Source organism: Artibeus jamaicensis, unplaced genomic scaffold (assembly GCF_021234435.1).
Source record: "Artibeus jamaicensis isolate MK-2021 breed Jamaican fruit bat unplaced genomic scaffold, CSHL_Jam_final contig_793, whole genome shotgun sequence".
Classification (NCBI taxonomy): Eukaryota; Metazoa; Chordata; class Mammalia; order Chiroptera; family Phyllostomidae; genus Artibeus; species Artibeus jamaicensis.
The window spans coordinates 12371432-12395767 of record NW_026521975.1 but is presented as its reverse complement, the minus strand read 5'-3'; the positions used below and the strand labels follow the sequence as shown (position 1 = coordinate 12395767).

Sequence of the window (24336 nt, the reverse complement as noted above, 5' to 3'; positions counted from 1 at the left end):
ACTCACAAGGGGGATGAACCACCAGGCAAACTGACAAGATGGAGAGCTGTCGGGAGTGGGGGGCTGAGGAGGCAAGTGGAGGGATTGAGCAAAAGAGAAAAAGGAAGAGAAAACACTCAGATTGGGGGGGGGAAGAGGGTATGGGGGCTACGTGGTGATGGAAGGAGACTTGACTTGGGTGGTGGACACACAGTACGGTGCACAGAGGGTGTGTTGTGGCACTGAGCAACCTGTATGATTGTGTTAACTAGTGTCACCCCAGTAAATTCAATGAAAAGAATAAATTAAAAAAATTAAAACTAAAAATGTTATGGTGACATGTGCAGGTCAGTTACATGACTTTTTATTTCAGGTTGACAATATTTAGTTATTTCAGTAACTAAATTAAACATTCAGTCTAAAATCCTCCCCCAAAAGAATACTGATTTCAAATCACATGGTCTCCCATAAAAAACACAAGAATTGAGGTAAAAGAGAGTAAAAAGGAAAGCGGCTCAGGCATCACGGACACCAGCCTGGGGTGTGGCAGTGACCCCTACACCACGTCTGCAAACGCTGCACTTACTACAGAGCAGAGCCAAGGCCTGGTGACTTGTAACAGTGCAGAATTTGACAGGCCCACTCAGGATCCCTCTGATTGCAATCATACCCTAAGTGTGCAGGCAAGAGACCTATTGCTGATTCTTAGCTTTTCTATCCCATTTCAGTCTGCAGTTCTATGAGAAGCTCCATGAGCCTGGGGAATTCCAACCACCCTGCCTGTGGTGAGGTGACGTCTGTGTGCAAGCTTCTCACGTCTCCCCCCAGGGGGCACAGCAGCAGGATCGCCTAGGCAGCGGGGTCAGTGGACAGCATCTGTACCCACTACTCAAGCGAGGTGCTCCGACGGGACCTGGTCTCACACAGTCACAACCCAAGCATGGTCAGAGGCCAGAGGCTGAGTCTGACTGAGCAGCCACAGCTCATGGGGGCCAGCTTATAAGGAGGCAAGTTGGCAGAGTGAGGGGAGAAGGATATATCAAGCAGGATAGCCTTCTCCATCCTGAACCTGAGCAAAGGAGAAAGGTACCAAACTCAAGAGGCAACAGTCAGCGAGCAGAGCCAAGCACGCCAGCACGGCGCACTGCCCACCTCAGTCCGGCTCAGCTCCCAAGGCCTCAGTGGGAAAGAAACTGGTGACTTACGTTGTATGCGTTGATGATCAGTTGAATAATATTTTTGGAGTCTCCGTGTAAAATCTCCACCGTTGTTCCAGGTATCAGGGCTGTAAAATTCTTGGGGGAAGAAAAAGAAATAAGAAATAAGCCCATCTGCCCTTCCATCCCACCAAAGTGAACCCTGCTCTCTGAATAGCAAAGGCCCCCGCTGCTCTCTCGCACCGTAAATTGGAGAGGGTGCCACAAGGCACGGCGAAAAGAACAGTCACTGCAGCAGGCTGTGCAATGTCCGTCCTTGAAGCTATAGGTCTATGCCTCAAGGACAATCCATGCTCCTTCTCGGAGCCCCCGCCCCTCCAGCATGTAATGGACAGCTCCCCAAATGTCCATCCTCCCAGGTCAACGTGTTCTGGCCCATTTCCTGCCATGTCTTCCCTCGTCCACATAGGTATTTCCAGGGTCACCTCAAGGATGCCCTCGATCTGCTCAGCAGAGGTGAAAGGGGAGACTTTCCAAGGGGCTGTCGCGCAGCCTCTTTTCCTAACAGGGAACGAGGATGGGGATGGTGCGCTCTGGGTGAAGTCCTGCAGCAAAGCAGGCAGCCTTGAAGTACTTGCCTTTCCTCTTTCAGTTGTATTAACACCTGAGTAGGTCACTTACTAAAGTGACAGGAACATCTAGAAGCATCTGCCACCATCAGCCCACCTCGGACTTCCCCCTGAACAAAGCATCCCTAAGGCTGGCTTCAGCCAAGGTGTCTCTTCAGCCCTGTGCATCTGGAAGCATGCTCAGCAAAGGCCTCACGACTGACCCCTCTAAAAATGTTATTTGTAAATGGGTATGTTTTATCCTGCCATACTCCACAAAACAGAAAAACAATCCTCTTCCCTCATTTCATCTTCTCAAACTGACTCCGACTGAAAGAAGATCAAGAGCTCAAGAACACATCAGTGGCATTTTATCAGCAGGAATCTCAGGCAGGAACAGCAGAAAAACATAATTCGATAAAGGCTCTTTGTGGGTATTTAGAGCGGAAAGGAGAGGGGACCAGGGCCGGCCATCTGGAGGTGGGGACGGAGCTCCCACAACCTCTCATTCCGGGGATGTCAGAGGCGGGCTGGGCTGTACATTTAGCTTACACGGCTCTCCCAGACCACGTGGCTCGCCTGTGATCGTGGGAAAGAACATGATCTCGAGGGAGTTTATGATAAATGGTCCACAGGATGACCCAAAAATAGACTCTTAGACAGAACAGATTCATACAGACTTCTCTGTGCCCTTGAGACATTTATTATTTTCTCTGGGAATTCCTGTCCCAGCTAGCCCCCCGGTCTCCTGCACTCTGTGGGCAAGGCAGAAAAGCTCTGGGATACCGGAACTACCGACTCAGCCTGCCTCCGCGCCTCCGTGTGGGCCGTGTGCATTTCCATTTTATATTGTCCTTCCCCGTTACAGCGTGTCCTGTGTGTTTCCACCACATCATGTGCAAAGTGGGAATCCCTATTTCCAAAGTTCTTCTCAAGACTAAATTAGATACCATGTATTTAAATTTCTTGTAAAGGTGTATGGGCTGCTAGGTGAATTCCTTAACATTATTATTTTCCACTAGATCGAGACGGGGCTATAATCCCCCCACCCGGCACGGCTGTTAACACTCGTTACCCCACTTTCTCGTCTCCCATTCACCTGAGGGTCAGCATGGCCCCCAGAATCAGCACACCAGCTTCCCTCCCTCCCTCCATGCATACCTTGTAGAGCATATAATGGTTTTTCGTCACTGCAAAGATGAGGTTGATGTTGTTCTCTGCCAACTTCTCTCCAAGCAAGGCAAGGGATGGATAGTCCTAGGGCCAATGCAAAAGTCCAGGCTGTAACCTTTCTGAGATACTACCAGGCTCCAACACACACTCAGTAACGCATCCCTTGCCACGAACAGCTCCTTCCCCAGCAGCCCCTTAATCACCAAGTCCCATGGGCAGGTTCCCCTGAGGAGGTGTGTAGATGACACGTCCCTCCAGGGACAGACCCTCTGGCAACACCACCCAGAAGGGAGAAGTGATGAATGGAGGGCTCCCTTACCTGGTCTGGGTTTCCGCCCTTGCAGCGGGGACAGGGCCGAGTCGGGAGGTCCCACAACAAACAGCCACCACGCCCTCCCACTGGCGTCAGCACCTGTTTTTCCTGCTCCTCCAGACCTTTCCTCCAGATCTCCTTGCCTCACTTTCCTTTTCTGGTCCTATGTCTAACCACTGGGCCTGCCACTGCCCCGCACGGTCCTGTAAAGCCCTGCTCGTGGCTCAGAATGGGTGGAAGAGGCTGCCGGCCTCTGGACTGAAAGTTGGGCGGAGGCGGGCATGGGACACAAGCAGGGAGGAGGCCGAGGGGCACTTTATCAAAGCCCCGAAGGGCTTTCAGGGCTGGTGATGGGTGCAGGGGCCCATCTCAGTTCTGTGGTTGTTGGGTTGTACAGTTATGACTCCTTTTTCCAGGCTCTCTCATTCTTGGGTCATACAGAAAGCTTGGACACTGGCCATCTCTTGAAACTGGAGAAAATAGGCTTGTCCAGCAGAGAAAATTAGAAAGAATTCCTCTCTAGCCAGACACCAGAATGGATTCAGGAAGGAGAAAGGTACAGATTAATTTTTTAAATTGAATAGTGTGACAGGATGTTGGGAATTGTTGGGTCTGGTCACTCGTCCATCCACTGCTCATTTGATATGTTAGAGATGGCCGCCCATTCCATGCAGGATGCCCTTGGCCCCCTTTCGGACACTGACGGGCCCCGTTGCTCAGGGAGCCCATCTCCAGAAGTCAGGAAGTTTCGCCTCGGCTTGCCCTGCCCTGCAACTTCTACCCCAGTTTTGATCTCTGAAGGGGCAAAGCTCCCCCCGGTAAGATCACCTCTCCCCGTCAGGATCTATCCTGTCTCCCAGATCACCCCTTCCCTCGGTGGAACACCCCCATTTAGATGCACAATGGCAGAAAGCCTAGCCAGTGACAGAAATTCCTCAGCAACGCTCCAAGTCAGTGAGGAGTTCGGGAAGCCCAGCTGGAGAAGATGGAATAACGAATCCCAGTCCCCCAAGTGGCTGGGAGAGTCAGCGGGCAGAGGCCAGATGAGGATTTCAGCGCCAGAGAGCCCTGGACCATGGGCTGGGGCACAGGGGCAGTGCTGGGGTCCCGGCCCTCGCCCCCTCACCATCTGGCTGGACGCAGTGTACTCGTTGGCCTCGTTCAGGTGGCACTGGCCATCGTGCGGCTGCACCAGGCCCCCCAGTTTTCCGTCGAGTGCGATGTGGGGCACGTCGTCCGTCGTGAAGACCAGCAAGTGCAAGGCGTCCTTTCGCCAGCCGATTTTCTCCTGAGGAACAGAGGGTTATGGGGCAACGCCTTTCTGGGCACTACCCAAGCCTGCCCGGGGCTTCAGACGAGGCCCTGGCCCATCTGCAGGGGTCACAGTGTGAACGAGGAGCACTCCCCTGTGTGCCTGGGGACCCACACACACCCACTGGAGAGGAATCCCGCAGGGCTTGGAAGACACCAGCCTGGGCCAGAGAGCCCTGAAGGCACAGGGAGATTCCCCAGGCTTGGCTCATACAGGCCCAAGTGCCTGGAACATCCCCTGCAGCCCATCAGTTGGGCTGAAAGGAGCCCACCAGCTCCTTTCAGTTTATACCCAGGGCTGCTTCCCCTTCCAGCCTCCACTGGTACTCCAACCCCAAAACAGCCTTTATCCCGCTGCAACCTCTCACAACGTGCCTGGGCTGGCTTGTCAAGGATAATGGGTAAGGACACACGTCAGGCCCCAAACTAGACTGAGTTGCTTAGAATGGAGCGCTCGAGTGATCCACAGACAGATCTGTACTGCAAGGACCGTAAGATCGGCCGTCATGCTGGCAGGTGTAACCCACTCCCATCACTGATTGAAACCACTTTGGTGCTTTAGTTCAATCAGATGAGCTCTTTTCTGTCTCTCTCTCTCTCTTTAAAAAAGATTTATTTATTTTTAGAGAGGGGAAGGGAGGAAGAGAAACAACCATGTGTAGTTGCCTCTCACACACCCCCTGCTGGGGACCTGGCCCACAACCCAGGCATGTGCCCTGACTGGAGATCGAACCTGTGACCCTTTGGCTCACAGGCCGCATTCAATCCACTGAGCCACACCAGCCAGGGCAGCTCTTTTCCCTTTATGGCTTCATTGCATGAAATGTACCCACTCTTTAGTGGGAGGCACAGCTGAACTCCGTCTGCTCCGCGATGGAAGGGCTCTGTTTCATATTCAGCCACTGTGGCCCCAACGCTGCACTGGGAGCAGCTGGAGCCTGATACAGAGCCACAGAAACAGATACGGTTGCCATCTTATGAACAGTGAAAGGACATCCCAAAACACGCTGGTAGCAGGTGAACAGATGAAGGGTGTGAACACTGTTGGGAGCCGTTGACACAGGTGCACCCTGGACACTGTATCCTCCCGGCAGACGAGGGACCCAGGGCTTCCTCCTCTCTCCCTCGTCACCATAGCAATGGATGAAACAGCCTTCACGAGCTGTGATGTTTCCTCACTTGCTCCGAAAGCAGCATGGAAATTTTTTGAAAAATTATGGAAAGAGTAACATGAGGGACGAAGGGGTATGAAAAGAGGCCAGCGAGGACTGACAGCCAGGAGGCCTGCTGTGAGGAGGGGACTTCACCTCTTAGGGAATCCCGCTCCCTCACTCTCCACATTCATCCCAGGTACAATTACGGGCCTCCTGCTGTGTGCCAGGCAGGCCCCAGTGAAGGCACTGAGTCTGGGCAAAGATTTCTTAGACAAGACAGTTCTTAGGACTAAAAAAAAGTGACGAACTGGACTTCACCAAAATTGTTATGTATCAGTAGTTTGTAACTTAAAGAACTTACAGTCAAATGGATATGCTAATGAAGGTAAACACAATGTCAGTGGCAACTGGGAGAAATGGAGCAGATGAAGACTTCCAGGGTGCATGAACTTAACCCAAGTTGGAAGGGTGAGGAAGACCCCTTCAAGAAAGCTGGAAGAAGAAATTAGGCAGAACGGGGGAGGGGCAGGTGGTCATCTACGCACTGGCAGAGACAAAATGAGGAGTACGGGCACATTCAGGGGGACCTGGAGTAGGAAATCTAGACGGTCCCTTATGGCAATAAAATGCTGAGCTACAACATAACTAACGTATGGTGTTAGAAGTTTAGACCGTGGTTCCCATTGGTGGCAAGGCTGGAGTGGGGGGATGGGGAGTAAAGGAAGAGGTCATGAGGAGGTTCTGGGTCGCTGGCGATGTTCTGTTTCCTGACCTGGTATTGCCGCCTTGTGAAAACTTACTAAAATGCATTCTTATGTAAAGTTTTCTATATGTACATTATAGTTTGATAAATGGCTTAAAACTTTTAAATACATATGCAATAATTATAATCCATGAAGTGTGTTTGGGGGGTGGTGAAATGCATGGCAGATAAAGCATAGTCAAGAGAGTATAAACCAGCAAGATTTTTTGCAAGAAAAATGTGGCTTTCCTATCCAGCAGGGCAAGGCGATGTGCTAAACACCCTGACATAAATGCTTTATTTTTAAAAGTATGTTTTATTGATTATGCTATTATAGTTGTCCCATTTTTTTCTCCCCTTTATTCCCTCCACCCTACACCATCCCCCACCAACATTCCCCACCCTTAGTTCATGCCCATGGGTTGTACATATAAGTTCTTTGGCTTCTCCATTTCCCTGTACTATTCTTACCCTCCCTCTGTCTGTTTTGTACTTACCATTAATGTTTCTTATTCCCTGTACCCTTCTTTTCTTCCTCTCTTCCCCCTACCTGCTGATAACCCTCCATGGGATCTCCATTTCTGTGATTCTGTTCCTGTTCTAGTTGTTTGGTTAATTTATTTTTGTTTTTGCATTTTTTTAGGTTCAGTTGTTGACAGCTGTGAGTTTGTTGTCCCTTTACTATTTACAGTTTTGGTCTTCTTTTTCTTAGATAAGTCCCTTTAATATTTCATATAATAAGGGCTTGGTGATAAACTCCTTGAATTTGACCTTATCTGAGAAGCACTTAATCTGCACTTCCATTCTAAATGAAAGCTTAGCTGGATAGAGCAATCTTGGATGTAGGTCTTGGGATTTCATGACTTGGAATACTTCTTTCCAGCCTCTTCTTGCCTGCAAAATTTCTTTTGAGAAATCAGCTGAGGGTCTAATGGGAACTCCTTTGTAGGTAACTCTCTCCTTTTCTCTTGCTGCTTTTAGGATTCTCTCCTTCATTTTAATCTTGGCTAATGTAATTATGATGTGCCTTGGTATGTTCCTCCTAGGGTCCAACTTCTTTGGGACTCTCTGAGCTTCCTGGACTTCCTGGAAGTCTACATCCTTTGTCAGATTGGGGAAGTTCCCCTTCATCATTTTTTCAAATAAGTTTTCCATTTTTCGGTCTTCCTCTTCCTCTTCTCCTTCTGGCACCCCTACGATTCAGATGTTAGAACACTTGAAGATGTCCTGGAGATTCCTAAGCCTCTCTTCATTTATTTGAATTCTTGTTTCTTCATTCTGTTCTAGTTGAATGTTTATTTCTTTCTTCTGCTCCAAATTGTTGAGTCCTGGTTTCCTTCCCTTCACTGTTGGTTCCCTGTATAGTTCCCTTTATTTCATTTTGTATACCCTCCATTTCTTCCTTCATTTTGCAACCAGACTCAATCATTTCTTTGAGCATCCTGATTACCAGTGTTTTAAACTCTGCGTCTGATAGGCTGGCTAAGCGATGAAGAAATCTTCATCGCTTAGTCCTTTTTCTGGAGTTCTGTTCTTTCACTTGGGCCATATTTCTTTGTCTTAGCGCGGCTCTAACATAAATGTATTGAGAGAAGGCCAACCTTTAATTTTATAAGGTGCATTAAGACCCTTAAAGAGAACCAGAAACCTAAATAAATGGACGGAGAGATCATTTTCATGGATTGGAAGAGTTACTGTTGCTGAGAGGTCATTTCTCCCCAGACTCATCTACAGATTTTACACAATCCCAACTGAAAGCCCCAAGGACCTTTTTGAGAAAATGACAGGGTGATTCTAAAATGTATATGAAAAGGCAAACGACAGACACTAGCCGAACAACTGAAAAAGAACAATATGGTTGGGGGACTCATGACCTAAGGTTGAGATTCACTGTAAAGCTACAGTAATCAGGACAGTGCGGTCCTGACAGAATCGACACAGAGCAGTGGCACAGGACAGGGAGACTGGAAAGGGGCCCGCACACATATGGTCAATTCAGCAGAAGGTACTGGATCAATTAGACATCCATAAGCAAAAAAATGCTCAACCTACAGATCTCACTAAGCAGAAGAATTAGCTCCAAGTGGGCCAGAGACCCAGGACTATGAAACTTCTGAAGTAAACCTTTGTGCCCTTTTTAGGCAAATAGTTCTTAGATAAGACAGTTCATTGGATTAAAAAATGAATGAATTGGGCTTCAACAAAATTAGAAACATCTGCTCTTCGACATATCATTAAGAAAATAAAATGACAAGGCAAAGACTGGGAGAAAACATTTGCAAAAAACCCCATCTGATAAAGGACTTGTGTCAAAAATACATAAAACTCTCATAGGTGAGTAATAAGAAAACAAGTAACTGAACTTAAAGAGATAGAGACTTGAACAGACATTTCCCCAAAGAAGAGATAGGAATGGAAACACGCCCATGTAAGGATCCTCTGTGTCATTAGTCACTACGCAAACCCCACTAAAACCACAAAGAGCGAGCCATTAGGTAACGATTCCAATGACAAAGCAACCAACTCTGACGACACTGCGTGAGGGTGAAGACGGGGAACAACGGAACGCTCATCATGGCTGGTGAGAACCACAAAATGAATTCTTATGAAGTCAAATACAGATGTATCATCCAACCCAGGGATCCCGCTCTTTGGTATTTACCCAAGAGAAATGAAAACTCTGTGCAAATTCTACAGCAGCTGTTCATAATGACCCCAAACCAGGAAAACCCAAAACACCCATCACGTGGTGAGCAGACAGACACACTCTAGTACACGGGGTACCACTCAGTAACAAAAGAGACAAACTACTGATACACATGTTGTATGAACCTCGAAAGCATTGTGTTAAGTGAAAAGTGCCTGGCTCAAAAGGCAAATCACTAACTCCATTCATTTGACATTCGGGGAGAGATAAGAAAAGAGGGGCAGAACACAGGTGGGCGGCTGCCAACGTCTGAGGGCAAAGGGAGGGTGGACCGCAGGGGCGCTGGGAAACTCTGGGGGTGGAAATAATCTGTGTCCCAGTTGCGGGGACAGCTATAGGACTTTTCTCCTGAAAAGGGTGAATTTTACTCTGTAAACTATCCCTCAATAATCCTGACTAAAAAACAAAAATCCTTACTGACCCAGTAAGTGTACTTCAGGGGACTCTGCCAGAAGTAGCCTGAAAAATGCACAACAGTATTTTTACTAACAGTGACAAAACAGAAAAGACATGAATATCCTATTATTCAGGAGCAGTTACGTAAATAGAGATAACTCCTTTATGGCCATTGGAAACTATGCATAACATTATATGTAAACACGTACCATATAAAGTGAAAAACACAGCGCTGCAACTGCAAACTACATAAGAAACAAACATCGCTTTCTGCTAAAAAGACAGTAAGACAGACTAAGGCAAAATACACCATAAGGGGTCTGGGGTTAAGATTATGGGCAATCTCTTTTTCTTTTCTCCAAATTGTCTGTGATAAGCAAGCACCACTTTTACAAGACTGGGCTCTGGATGTTGGCTCTGTCATTCAACTCTCTTGGTGTCCTTTTCTTCCACGTCAGCTTCTGAGGGGACTTATGGGGACCTACAGGAAGGTGGCAGCAAGGAGACAGAACATGGAACCTGGGGCCCTGAAGATGAGCACGTGAATTTTGTTGCTGGCCCTAATGACCTGTGTAGCTTTGACTAAATTATGTAACACTTCAAATGAGTTCTGCTTGTCAGTAAAACAGGAATAATGTTACCTAACATGTGTTGATCACCACCCTCATTCCATGTAATCTTCACCGCAACTCTTGTGAAGTAGGTAACATTTGTATTGTCATCTTGTGGAGGAGAAGAGAGACATTAAGAACTAGCCCCAGCTCACTGAACTAGTAAGGAGCCAAGAAGCCAGATTCGGATCACTTGTCTCGAACCCAAAAGGTGAACTACCCAGTCATACAGGGAGAGAGGAGGGGGTGTCTGTGTAATGAATGTGGTAATTCATGAATGCGGTAGGCTCTCAACAAATGGCCACCGGAGCCTAAGTAAATGCTTGTTGAATCTGAAATGGAAATAGCTCCACAAATGAAGTGTCATTGCATAACAAGAATAAATCCTGTTTTCTCTGAGTGGACCCTTGTTATGTAAGTGATGTTAACAAACTTGGCCCAGAGGTTGGGCTGCAGAGAATGAGTCAGGACAGGCTTATTTATTCACCCAGGCCTTGGACTTGGAGATTTTACAAGTGGTGACTCCACAAAGAATTCATATTCAAAATAATTTTCCTACTGTCTGCCTGGTCAGCAGAGATGTCTGTCTGTTTTGAAGTCTTAAGTTTTGTATTCCATGTCTGGGGCACAGGGCAATAGTGGGAAAACAAATTATTTTTTATCAAAAAAAGAAGAAGTGCAGCACAGGGAACCGAGTGCTTTGGAACAGAAGAGGCTGCGTTCCGGTCCCTGGTTTGCTCCAACTCCGACACCTGGAGCCACCTCGCCTCGCTCGGCCTTTAGTTCTGTCACCTACAATACGGAGATGACCCGACTTTGCAGGGCTGAGGCTGGGTTTAGGCGTAATGCATTTAAAGGTACACAGCATCTGAAAAGAACTAGAGAGACATCTATTATTATTACTCTAAGACTGGTAACGATGTTTACGTTCCTGCCCCTCTGCTTTTACTACCTGACAGGTGAGGCTCCAACCGTGGCAGGGACTAGGAAGTGCGGCACACTGAAGAGTTTAAAGCTTTGCGTTAGTTAAAACCACCACGAGATTCCACCACACACCTGACAGAATGGCTAAAATTGAAAAAAGGAAGAAAGAAAGAAATGTGGGTGAAGGGGGCTAAAAGGCACAAACTTCCAGTCATGAAATAAATAAGCCGTGGGGACATGATGTACCGCATGTACTGTATCGACGTATCTATGTATCGATGTACTGCAGTACATCGAGCTGCAGCTCCTAACACTGTCCTGCACATCGGACAGTGGCAAGGAGACTGGCTCTTAAAAGTTGTCGCAACCTAGAAAACTTCTGTGACTGTGTGGCGGCAGGTGTTGACTGGATTTATTATGGTGACCACTTTGCAGTGTATACCAGTATCGAATCATTACATTGTACTCCTGAAATTAATATAATGTCATGTCAATTATATCTCGATTTTAAAAGATCAGAAAGATTAACCACAACAAACGCTGACGGCGGTGTGCAGAAAATGAAATTACCATACACTGCCAGTAAGAATGTGAAATAGTATTTGACACCTTGGAAAACCAGCAGTTTCTCAAAAAGTTAAACACTTGCCCTGATCAGTGTGGCCAAGCGGTTTGATTCCCAGTCAGGGCACAGGACAGGGCTGTGGGTTCGGCCCACAGTCGGGGGAGCTTGCAAGAGGCAACCTTGGTCAATGTTTGTCTCCCTCTCTTTCTCCCTCCCTCTCTCTAAAAATAAATAAATAAATAAAATCTCAAGAAAAAAAGTTAAGCACCTACCAAATAAACACCTACTTAGCCCTCCCACTCCTAAGTACTGGCCTATGAAAAATGGGAGCATGTGTTATACAAAGACTTGAATGCAAACATTTATGGCAGCTTCATGTGTAATAAGCAAAAACTATAAATATCCAAAACCACCCAAATGTCTATCAACAGGCAGATGAACAATCAAACGGCGGTACCTCCATGCAGCAGAATACGACTCAGTAACAAATGAATGAATGGAAACACTGAACAACACAGAAGAATCTCAAAACAATTGGGCTGACTGAAATAAACCAGGCCAAACAGAGTAAATCCTGTACTTATTAAATTTTAGCAAATGCAAACTAATGGGTAGTGACAGACAGGAAGTTAGTGGCTGCCAAGCGTAAGGGGACCAGAGGTGCAGGAGGAGAAATGACAAAGAAGCACAAATATCCTTTCAGGGGAGAAAGACATGCTCATTATCTTCACTGCCATATACATATCTCACAGGTGTGTATGTATGTCAGAATTTTTACACTGTACGCTTTCAATATGTGTAGTTTACTGTACATCAATTGTATGTCAATAAAGCTTTTTTTTTTTAAAGAAGGCTTGGTTTGCTCAGAAAGTTATTTAAATACAATAAATCATGAGACCAGACGGAGGATTTGTCAGGTGCTGGGAAACCCACTCCTGCCTGCCCTTCGCTCTGGGGCTGTGTCCGCACAGCAGTCCGGCCGCGGGCTGATGTCTACCCCATCCCTGCTCGGCCAGTGGCCCAATCTTTCCCAGCTCCAGCTTTTCAGCTCTAAACAGAGAAGACACTAGTACCCATAAAACAGGGCTGTTGAGAGGATTAGGCAAAATGGGGCACAAAGAGCACCCAGCTCGGTACCCCCACGTTAAGTTGACAGACAGTTTCTGTCATCGGTACCTCCAGGGCGCTGAAACTCTGCGACCCGAGTGTCATCCGGGAGCATGTGATCTGGTCTTCGGGTTGCAGGGTTTTCAGTGATGTTTATCTCCTCTCCACGTACCAGCATTTCCCAAATTTTTAGATTGAATATATTCTCTTTCTATAGAAACTGTTTTTAAGACAAATTTTTAAAAGACCTAAACTTGTCTCTATGTCTCTTGAGTAAAAACAAGTTTTCAAAGCCAGTTTCATTCAACGTAACAGAGGTCAGCTCTCAGATGCAAATGTCAGGGGCAGACGGGATGGGAACACTCTGGACTCAAGTCAGGCCAAGGCTGCTGTTCGCTTCGCTTGCCTTTGTTCACTGGTCCAGTCTGCACCAAGTTCACCACAAGGTCTGTGCCGGCTCTCAAACTCCCAGCTCCCGCACTGGCTCCAGGAGGCGACCTCACCTTTTCTGTCACCAACACAGAGGAAGGTAACAGGAGTTCCCTTCCGTCTGTTCCAGTCTCTCACGGGGTCTGCTTCCACTGTACCAGGATGCCCTGAAGATAAAGGGGGCCAGCTCCTGGCCGCTCCTCTGATCTTAATGAGGGAGTGCTCCTCCCTCCCCCAGGAACACAGCCCCCTCAGCCCACCCTCCTCAGAGAAATTGCTCGTTGGTCAGTCTCTCCTCTGCTTCCTTTCCATGTGCCTACAAATCTACTCAGGACTCACTATTAAGAACCCTTCTTATGACTCAGGTGCTGTGCCGATCTCACATCACTTCTCTCTCCCTCAAGACCAGCAGATTTATTCCTATTTCCTTTTTTCGGTTCCCTGTGATCTGACCTCTCCCTCTGCCCCCCAGGCAGCGGTTCTCAGTCCCCTCTCCCTGCCTCACGCTCACAGTGGCTCTGTCCTGGCAGCACCAGAGGCCCCTTTGGGAGCTTTAGCTACACTGGTGCCCTAGGTGTGCTCACACCGGGGCTCACCTGCAGGCCTTGCCACCAAGGGGTTTAAAGCCCCCTGGGGGAGTCTGTTGTGCAGCTGAGGCTGAGAACCTCGTGCTGAGGTTCCGTCACCAGCCCCACAGACATCCTCAGGCCTTGCTCCTGTGACCTCTCTGCTGCCGACCAGGGCCTCCTCCAAGGCCTCCTGCCCTCAGCTTCGGGGACGCGGCACCATCCAGCCTCCCCAGTCTGCTCTGGCTGCTTGCTGATGCCATTTTCTCTCCCAGCAGTTACAGGAAGTCAAAGGTAGATCAAAGGTCCCCTGTAGAGATTTATCCAAGTGTGTGCATCTGCTTACATAACTCCTAACTGCATCCCCCACCACTTGATTTTTCCCCTGAGCTTTACTCCCAGATCTGTGCCATTGCTCAGAGCTCTACTTACCTGAAGCTGCTGCACCAACTTCCCTCAAAATCAACTGCCCCTGAGGATGCCTCACTTCTGACAGTGAGACCATCAAATGTCTGCTCTAGAAACCTTGGAATTATCTTTTTCATCAACTACCCTAGCCTCCCAACAGCATCCATCCAGTCCCGAGCTGTCCATTCCCATGACCTGTGCTGGGCTGGAGCCTCCAGGCTGCACTGCACGCCTCCCCTTCCCTTCCTAAACACACCCAGTGAGCAGGCGCAGCCCGAGGCTCGCCTCCCTGCTGGCCACCAGCCTGTACTCTGCCACCCTGGGGGGCGATGTGCTCTGTGACCCACATTTACTCCAGCTGGTTGGTCCAGGTGAGCCAGATAAGTGGGTAGGTGGCCATGCTGTGTGCAAAGCAGCCATCCATGGACTCTGGACATATGAGCCAGGGGTAATGAGTAGCTGGGGAACATCCACAATCTCTGAGTCCAGCCAGGTCACAAAAAACAAACTCTCTAGTTTTCTGGGAAGCAACCAGTCTAACCAGGGCTGGGGCTGGAGACGAGTTTCTCAATAGAAATTCAGCAGAGAATTTGCCTGAACTCTGCTCTGTCCTCAGAAAGCGGCAGAGATCTGGAGCTGAGGGAAGAGGGGCGCAGGGCCCAGTCCCAGAGTGAGCAGAGGCACCGCCTGGCACGTACTAACAACACTCACAGAGGAAGGTGCGAATGAAGACAAACAGACCCGGGGCTGGGACCGAAGAAACCCCCTCACAATGTCTGCAATTCACTCATTTCCCCCGCTATTTACTATGCTCTGAAATCTAACACCGTCATTTAAACATCTAAATATAAGAAGTTCTAAAACGCGCTTTTTTTTTTAGATTTTATTTATTTATTTTTAGAGAGAGGGGAAGGGTGGGAAAAAGACAAGGAGAGAAACACCAATGTGTGGTTGCCTCTCACACATGCCCTGCTGGGGACCGGGCCTGCAACCCAGGCATGTGCCAAGTGGGAATAGAACTGCGACCCTTTGGTTTGCAGGACCAGTGCTCAATCCACAGCCACACCAACCAGGGCTTATGGGGCTATCTGAAGTGAAAATATTTCCTCGAATCACCTGCAATGCGCTGAGATGTGAGAACACTAATGGGGATTACAGAAAGGGTGGTGACAGGGTCGGACACAAGCTGGGGGGGGGGGGGGGACGGGAGGGGGTTGGGAGTGGGGGCGGGGAGTGGCGGTGACTGGCGGACCTGGGCAGCCAGGCCTGCGAGTCAGCCCGGGAGATGTGGGACACTGAAATGGTGAAAAGGCCACGGGGTCCATGAAAAGGGGAAGCAGAGTAGAGATGGAAGACCTGGCCTTCCAGCCTTTGAAAAGACAGATTACAAACTGGCTCCTCCCACCCTGGCCGGGTAAGTCCCAATCTGCCAAGGTTGAGGGTTCAATTCCCGATCAGGCACGTACAGGAGTCGATCAATGAGTGTATAAGAAGAGGAACAACCAGAGACATTGAGGAAAAGAACAAACCGACCATAACCAGAGGGGAGGGGGGAGAGAGAGAACAGGGGAAAATAAGGGAAGGGCCATCAAGGACCGTGTCTAAAGGACACAAGGACAAAGTCAAAGGAGGTTAGGACTGGGGGTGGGAGGCAGGGATGGGTGGGGGGATGGTGGGGGTAAGGTGGGGGGGGAAATGGAGACAACTGTACTTGAACAACAACAACAAATTATTTAAAAAACAAAATGTTAAGGCAAAAAAAGCAGAACAACGAAATGTTTTTCTCTCTCTCGAAACATCAATAAATGAAATTAAAAGAAAACGAAAACTGACTCCTCCCAAGGGCTAGACAGACTTGTTGGCTTATTCACCTCCAACATCTGGCTCCCGAGAGTGTGAAGTGAGGGAGGAGAGAAACCAGGACTAGGGAACAAGGATGTGGTTTCTCTGTTTGAAGACACGGGCCTCCAGCCTGCGGGCAATTTGGTTTCTGGGGTTGGAAGGAGTCACACTGAGGTACTGCAACGTCGGACAGAGGAAGAGGATCGAGGACCAAAAACAGGCTTCGACCCTCTCCCGCCCACCTCCAGTCTGTCCCTGGTCCTCTTGTACAGCTGTCCACCCCTCCCGGACTTGGAGACTCCATGGGAAAGCCAGCGGGAGCCAAGGGGAGCTTTTCTAGATATCAGCTCAAAGCAAACTGAGCTTGGCACTCAAATGAGTATACCTGGTAGAGTTCATGGTCATGGTGGCCAAGCGCAGATGCAGCTTAGCGGGTGCACTGCTGAGAACCACACAAGACAGGCGAGAAGGGGTTACTACAGAACAAAAGCTGGGCTCCATCAGCACACTGAGCTGTTAGGACTAGCGGTCTCCCTGGAAAATCCTGAAGGCTGCCAGAGCTGTTGCAACTTTCTGATAAACAGGAAACTCTTAGCTCCCGTGCACAGTAGCATGTGCAGCCGTCTCCCCCAACACGGTCCTGTTTCTATGGGTTGCAAACTGGGTCACGTGGGAAACCAGAATGGCTCCTTGGATGAGCACTTTGCTCTCTGAATGCTCACACCTCCCACTTCTCCTTCCTGCGACAGGTGCTCTAATGTCCAGTTGTAAGAGCTTTGAGAAGTTATTCAACCTCTCTAGGTTTGTTTTCTCATTGAACGGAGACAATACAACCACCTTCAAAGCATTAACTGAAATAACTTCTGCGGAGCACTTGGCATACAGCCTGCTCTCTAAAGCATCTGGGCGATAGTAATCAGTAACCTCAGCAGCATCAGAGCCTCAAGGCAAACATGGGGGCAAAGGGACCCAGGTGACCCCCTGAAGGGCAGGAACATTACGATTCAACCACTGCGTCCTAAGAGACCAGACCTTCCATAGAGTCTGTGCACTCAGCTGGCACCCGAGGTTACAGTGGGCATGGGCCTTCCAGATGAAACCATGTTCACGGGGGCAGGAGCCGTGGCCCTCACCTGCCCATCCCTCACATCTGCTCACGTGGCATCCTGCACGCAGTAAGGACACAATAAACTGCTGGCAAGTCATGATAAAACACTGTACTTTCACCTTCCAGGCAAGCACTGAGAGAGAGGACAGGCTTGGGAGAGGAGAGAAGGGAGAGGAGGAGGCTGACCCTACCAGCCAGGGGCGGTCCCCACGGCAGGTCTGCACTTGGCCACTGAGGAGTCTGAAGGCCGACCAGCACACAGTGAAAGCCAAGGTTAGATTCCTGAGCGGCTTCCCCTACCATACTGACATGCAAGCCTATTTTGGTCACTTTAGAACAATAAACATGTTCTTATTAGTTTGTTTTTCCTGCTTCCATCCATATTTTGTAACAAAAATAAATCTTTTTTAAAAATATGTTCTGTTTTTAAACTTGAGGGCAAAAGTATTTCTTTCCCTGGGGAAAAGAAACCTCAGCCTGTGACTCAGGACTCAGACATCCACCTCGGGCCCGAGCCCCGGCGTGGCGCAGCAGGACAGCCCCTTCAGGGCTGAGGGAGAGAAACATCCGGAGTGCCCGAGGCCGGACCCTATGAGTTTTCTGGTTTTGCTGGACAAATTATCGGCAGTCAACACCAAATATCATCGGCAGCCGAATGTCAGCAATCTCTCGAGAGCCCATCTGACGAGTACGTAGTGCAGCTGCCAGCTTGAATCCCAGATGATGGGGACTTTTCCTCACCTTTCTTTACTTTCTGTCACCCTACCTGCCACTGAGCACTTACTGGGAACTCGTTAAACATTTACTGAGTTGGAAAGGACTGACAAGTAACGGTACTCTGGTTCCGCTTTAACGGGCGTGTGTGAAGCGCTGCAATGTGGAGGCAGCCTGGGGTATAGAGAGCGCGGACCACCTGCTCCTTCAGCAAATGGCTAAGGAGAGCCCGTGATGTGCCGGCTGCGAGCCCAGTGCTGGGGATGGAGGTGCACCGCTCAGAACCACGGGAGATGGGCTACAAAGCAGCACCACGGTCACTGGCAGAAAAACAAACTCGGCGGAAAGAGCAGCACCTGAGGTGTGCAGAGAAGAGATGGGGTCCCCGTCTTTAGGGAGTTTACTGGCTCAGACTCAGAGAGTGGCTCAGATAATAAATGGTCACGGGGTGGATGTGAGCGAGGGTCTGGTACTCGGGGACTCAGACCTGCTCGGGAGGATCAACCAGGGAAGGCTTTCCTCACACAGACGAGTGAGCGGAGATCTGAACCATGAGTAGCCATGGTTTATGCATGAAAGAAAAGAAGGTTCCGGGAAGAAGGGCGGGGATGCATGCGCAGAGCCCAGAGGGTTTTCAGGGCCATGGAACTACTCTGTGTGACGCTGTAGCAGGGGACACGCTCCCTCACACAACTGTCCGAACCCACAGAATGTGCAACACCAGGAGTGAACCCCAACGTACTGCAGAGTACCACTCCAGCGGGGGACAGGGTAAGGGGGGAGGCCATGTGTGGGGGATGGGGCGGTATATGGGGACTCTGGCTACTCTCTGCTCAATTTTGCTGTAAACCTATAACTGCTCTTACAAAGTGGAGCCTATTCTTTTTTTTTAAAAAAAAAGAAGGAAAGAAAAGCTGGAGTACAGGGGAGCAAACAGTATGTGCAAAGAGCCTCACAAGCCTCAGAGTAACTCACTCAAGGTCACCGTGGCTGGAATGCAAAGGCCGGGGATGGAGGCTGGGGAGAGCAGTGCTCAAGGGCAGAGAAAAATAAATCCTTGTCTGTTTTCCTCTTTGCCGAGTGGACGTATACAGCAAAAGGAGCCACTACATGAAATGAAAATTTGACGTTCTCGCCAGGTAGGGAAATACAGCCTCAGTCATAGAAGGGACCCCTAACTTCCCCCAGGATGGCCTTCCCTGACACCGTCGGCGGAGGGGGCCAAGGGGTGCAGCATCGGCTAAGACAGAAGAGATCAACACTGGAGGATAAAAAAAGAAAAAAAGATGCCAACTCTCACTGCTCCCGTCAGAACAAGCAGCTGTGAGCAGGGCAGTGAATCCCAGGGCACGGCTCCTGGGTAGTAGACAAAACGAGAAAACATGACCTCAGGGCCTAAACTCGTCAAGTGATTAAAGGTGCACATTAACCCACAACGACCTGCCAAGCAGGGAAACAAGGAGCACCTTCACCTCCACTGATAAATCAAATCGCTGCATGGGTAGGGGACCTGCAAACCTGCTCGCCCAGCGCCCCTGGCTTCTAGGGGTCACCGGGAATTTCATGGTGTTTCACAAATGCCCTGAACCCGAGGAGGAGCAGCAGGCTGGGCTGGATCAAGCCCCACACACTGTGGGGCTCCCTGCTGGCAGAAACGGTTCCCACGTGCTGAGGCAGATAACCCAGGAAGCACGGAAACAGAACACGTGAGGCGGCCCCTTCCGGTGACGCGCAGGCGTCAGGGGTGGCCGACTACCTCAAGGATAAACGGCAATCCCCCACCTTTCTCAACTAACGCTGGGAAAAATGACAGAAGTCGGAGGGTTGTGAGAAAGCAGACCAGTCTCAAGAAACCAAGTCGGGTCGGCAGGGGGCGGGGAAGCGGGAGAGTGCACAGCGGAAACCTCTCACGGCCGTGCCTGACACCACCCCCTTCGCTGTGACCTCCAGCTGCCTGGCCGTCCTGAAGCTCAAGCCTGAGCCAGGAAAAAAGCAAAAGAGCAAAATCCAGGGCTCTGAGCAAAGGAACAGGGGCTGTGACAGTCCTCCGAAAAGCAGCACTGAGCAGCACAGCTGGAGGGCACCCTGGAGGCCTTCCTGCATTGTCAGATGAGCTCTCCCAGGCCTGGACAGGTCAGGTGGCCTCCTCGGACAGACCAGTCAGCAGAGGAGGCAGAGCTTGAAGCAGGACAACATGACTCCCCGCTCTGCACGACACTGTCACTACCTCCCAAAGTGCTCAGGCACCAGGCAGCAGAGAGGGCAGGGGCTTTCAAATCAACCAGCACTGGTTCCAATCCTGGCTCTGCCCTTACTAAGAGTAAGTGCAGTGAATCCCTGTGCCGCTCGGTTTCCTCGCCTGTGAGCTGGGGACAACGAAAGGACTGTGGTATAGATCAGAGGGACTGTACACAAAGCATCTGGAGCACAAAGAATGGTCAAGCCAGGGCAGCGGTTATTTTGCTTCCGGGATTCCACGGAATTTGTCTTCCTGCAGAAAGTCTTACCAGAGTGAAGCGGTCCCTGCAGCCCCCTGGGGCTGTGGTCTCCACTGCGGATCAGAATGCTCTCGCCAGCAAAGGAAGAAAGGGCCCAGTCCCTGCCAAGGCGTTTTACTCAGCATGTAAACTTTGTTTGCTTTGACACTTAATCATCCACCTACTTCTGAGAGGCATGTAATGCTTTAAAATTTTAACACACAATGCAAAACGCGAGAATCAAGATTAAAACAGAACGTCTGTCTGAAGGACATGGAAGAGGAATGCTAGGGCACTAGAAGCTGAGGCCAAAAGGGAAGTGTGCTGGGCTGCACAGTCTCTTTTCTGTCTGAAAGGGGGAAAGAGCCCACAGACGCACGTGCAGCTGTGACGTGCCCAGCCGGCTCAGAGCCGGCTCAGAGCAGCCGACAGCTCGCTGAGGCTGAGAGCCCAGGGGAAGAAAAGCGAAGAGGTGACTGGCAATTTGGAACACTGCTCCTCGGCCACTCCTCGGTCCCCCCAGGCCGAGGGCACGCCCTGTTTGGGAGAGCAGGGAGGCAGCGTGGTTCCAGTGTGAGCCACTCATCATCCTTCCACCTGTAATTTCAGAATAAACAACTTAGAATCAACTTCTAGAGAGTCATAATAGTGGTAACGGGAGAAACTATTATTCTGACCAAGAAAACGTATACACGGGTACGATAATAGGTTTCTAGGCAAAGATAGGACATGTAGGGCAGTGCCATCCCCTCGTTCCAACCCAGCTGGGTGTGACGCGACGAAAACAATGCCTGTGTGGACAACAGGCGCGGCTGAGCCGTGGACGCTGTTGGACGGCCTTTCACAGCAACTCGAACTCCTGGGAGAAAGACAGCCACTCCAACCTTCCACTGGCAGAAACAAGCTCCTTATCCTAACTCAAATCTCAAATAGAAACAGACGGCCTCCTTCTGTTTGCAAAGAATGGCTCTGCAAGAAGTACCCAGCGGGCCACGGAGGTGGGGTTAAAGGTCAGGCATGGGAACGCCCCATGCCCTGCGTCTCACAGTTGATAACTAACAGTCCATCCAGGGAAACCACCAGGGTGAGAAGGAGACCAGAGCAAAGACGCCCGTGGGCTGGGAGCTAGGCCTGCTTCCGCTGCATCTCCAAGGGCTCGGGGGTCAGAGGAGGGCAGTTTAGCCGCAGGGGCCGGGCCGGCGGCTCCAGCGGAAGAGGCTCCCCTGCATCGGCAGAGGTTCCGGGCCTGCTGGCTCCCCCGCTGCAGTCACAGGAGTACGTGGAAGGCTTTCCATCTGGGCAGATCAGGAGGCAGGCGGCTCAGTAAACAGGGTAAGGAATGCTTAGGACTAAATCTAATTGTCATTAAAAATTAGACAAGGCCCAGTCCCCAGGGGAGGTGGTTCAAGCAGCAGCTGATTGGTGTTTCTCTGACACATCTGTGTTTCTCGCCATTTCTCCTTCCCTTCCTCTCTCTCTAAACATAAATAAATTAAAAAATTCTTCCAAATAGAAAGAAGGGAAAACGAGGACAAAAAGAGGCTTTGCTTGGGGCAACAGGTGCACAATACAGTGTGCTGACGATGTTTTATTGAGTCGTGCCCTCGAAACCTGTGGGGTTTGGTGAACTGATGTCACCCCAATGAGTTCTATTTTAGAAAACTGAAATGTCACGGAAATAAATCCTATCTGGGACCTGCTGGGAACAGAGGGGGACGAAGTGGCTGGGCCACCAGTGAAAGGGGAGCGGCCACGGCCGGAGTCAGCGGAGCACGAGCAGGGGCGCGGGGCTCCTTCTCTCCACTGCTGCACGTCCGAGGTCTCGTGGTCATTAACACACACATTCACTGTGGAAACTTAGGTAAATGCAAAATTTTTAAGCCCCAAAAATGAAAAAAGTAAAAACCACAGATAATCCTATCGCCGGAGACAACTATCATCACTTTAGTGTACTTATTTCCAGTATTTTTCTGTCTTTTGTTTGCAAAATAGGGTCATGCTGTTTGTACTGTTTAATCACTTGCTTTCAACTCCCCTCTTAATTTATCTTAAGAATTATTCAATTCCTTAAATATTCTCTAAAAGTATGACTGCTACACAGTTATTCGTGTAAAGATAGGCCACAGGACTAAGATGGTGGTGTAGGTAAAACGCCGTATTCACCTCCCCCCACAACCACGCAAAATTACAACTACGCTACAGAACCATCACCACAGCTCCTGAAACCCAGCTGAACAGAAGTCCTTTAACCAATGACATAAAGCAGCAGCAGCACAGACTGGTAGCAGGGGTGGAGATGCAGAGTGGGCTGCTCCCACACCTACGAGTGGCAGATAAAAATTGGGAGGGATATCTTCACTGCACAGATCCCTCCTGAGGAGTGGGGGGGTCACTGCCCCACACCAGGCCCCGGGTCACTGGGAATAGGTGTCCCCATGACCTCTGGCTGTAGAGACCAGCTGGGATCCAGGCTGAGGGGGCCGGAGACTGGAGTCCCAGGCAGTTCTGTGTGAGGGGCCTCTGAGCTCCAGCCTGGAGGCAGCAGCTCGAAAAGTACCAGGTTCATGTGGGGAGACACTGAATTGTGCAGCATCAGGGTGAGAGCTGAGGTGGGGGGGGGCAGCTTTCTTCCAAACATAAGTACCGACAGAGGCCATTTCCCTTCTGAGCCCTCCCCCCACAGAGCCAGCAGGCAGGGGCCACATCTGAGACTCCATGGACTTGGCCATCACTGTTTGCCCAGAGCTGGTGATTCCCTGAGAGTCTGCCCCACCCAACTTGCAGACCCACCCAAGTTGCTGCTCGCGTTTCAAACTTTCAGAAAACTCTCTCAGACAAGAAGCACCTGACATTGGTGTGCTCCGTAGCTCTCCCTGGGTGGCCCCAGGCCCAGCACTAGTGGCAGCTGCCGTGGTTCGCAGCATGTCTTCTCCTAGGCACTTCCAAGCCCGGCACAAATGGAAGCCGTCTGCGTGAGCACTTTGTAGCTCGTGCTGGGTGGCCCTGCGCAAAACACAGGAGGTGGCTGACTTGGACTGTGCTGCCTGGAGGCCCCAGAGCCAGCACACCTGGTGCACAGCCTCAGACCACACTGAAGCATCGCGCAATCACCTCCACAAGTGATACAGTCCAGGGGTGGACTCAATGGGCACCTGAGCCCCACTGAAGTAAGTCCTGCTTCATGGGCTGTGCCCCTGCACAGCTCATCCTCCACAGAGGCGACAGCCAGTCTTTGCAGCTGACTGGCCTGGGGGTAAATCCCTCCCCCATTGGCTCAACGACAAGGCGGAGTGCACGGCCCACACAGGGGGCGCACCCAGCGCACCCAGTTCAGGTGAGTGGGGAGGCTGTGCCACCACTGGGCCTCAAGGAGCACCTGCTACGTTAGGCCACTCCACCAAGCCTGTGAGACAGCAGCTCTACCTAACATGCAGAAACACACACAGGGAGGCTGCCAGAATATGGAGACAAAGAAGCGTGGCCCAAATGAAAGAACAGAACAAATCTCCAAAAAAGAACGGAACAAACTGGGAATCAGCAGTCGACTAGATGCAGCTGAAAACACAGGTTATAAGGATGCTCCATGAACTCAGTGAGAACCTCAACAGCGAAAAAGAGGACGTGCAGGACTTCCGCCAAGATGGAGGCATAGGTGGAAGCACTGTACCTTCTCGCACAACTAAGTTTAAAAACAACAAAGTTTTAGCAACAAAAACTCGGCCAAACTACAGAAAATTGAACTACATAGAAGTCTGACAACAACGAACCCTTCAGCCAAACCAGTAAGAGGGGCAGAGCCAGCAGCAGAGCGGAGTCAGGTAGGAAAGATCTACCGGACCGACACAGGCGTGCCAGCAGCCGTGGGCAGGTGCCAGGTGTGGAGAAGCAGGTGGACCCATGGAGGGCGCAAGGCATTGGACCCACTGAGGGCACAAGGTGGTGGCCCCACTGAGGCTGATCATGGTCACACATTCGCACGCAGATAAACCGGAGAAGGAGCTAGCAGTGAGACAGACCACGCAGGCCCCATCGGCAGGAAGCGGCA

At 50.1% G+C, this 24336-nt stretch overlaps 1 protein-coding gene across 1 annotated transcript in view; it reads right to left on the bottom strand.

Annotated features, from left to right (window-relative positions):
* Positions 1-24336, bottom strand: part of ITGB5 (integrin subunit beta 5) — a 112835-nt gene that overhangs the window by 46513 nt on the left and 41986 nt on the right. The window contains exons 6-8 of the mRNA XM_037132133.2: positions 4357-4518; positions 2906-3001; positions 1185-1274 (exon numbers count right to left, since the gene is read on the bottom strand). Of these exons, the coding sequence (XP_036988028.2) occupies positions 1185-1274; positions 2906-3001; positions 4357-4518 (348 nt within the window). The remainder of the gene's footprint in view (positions 1-1184; positions 1275-2905; positions 3002-4356; positions 4519-24336) is intronic.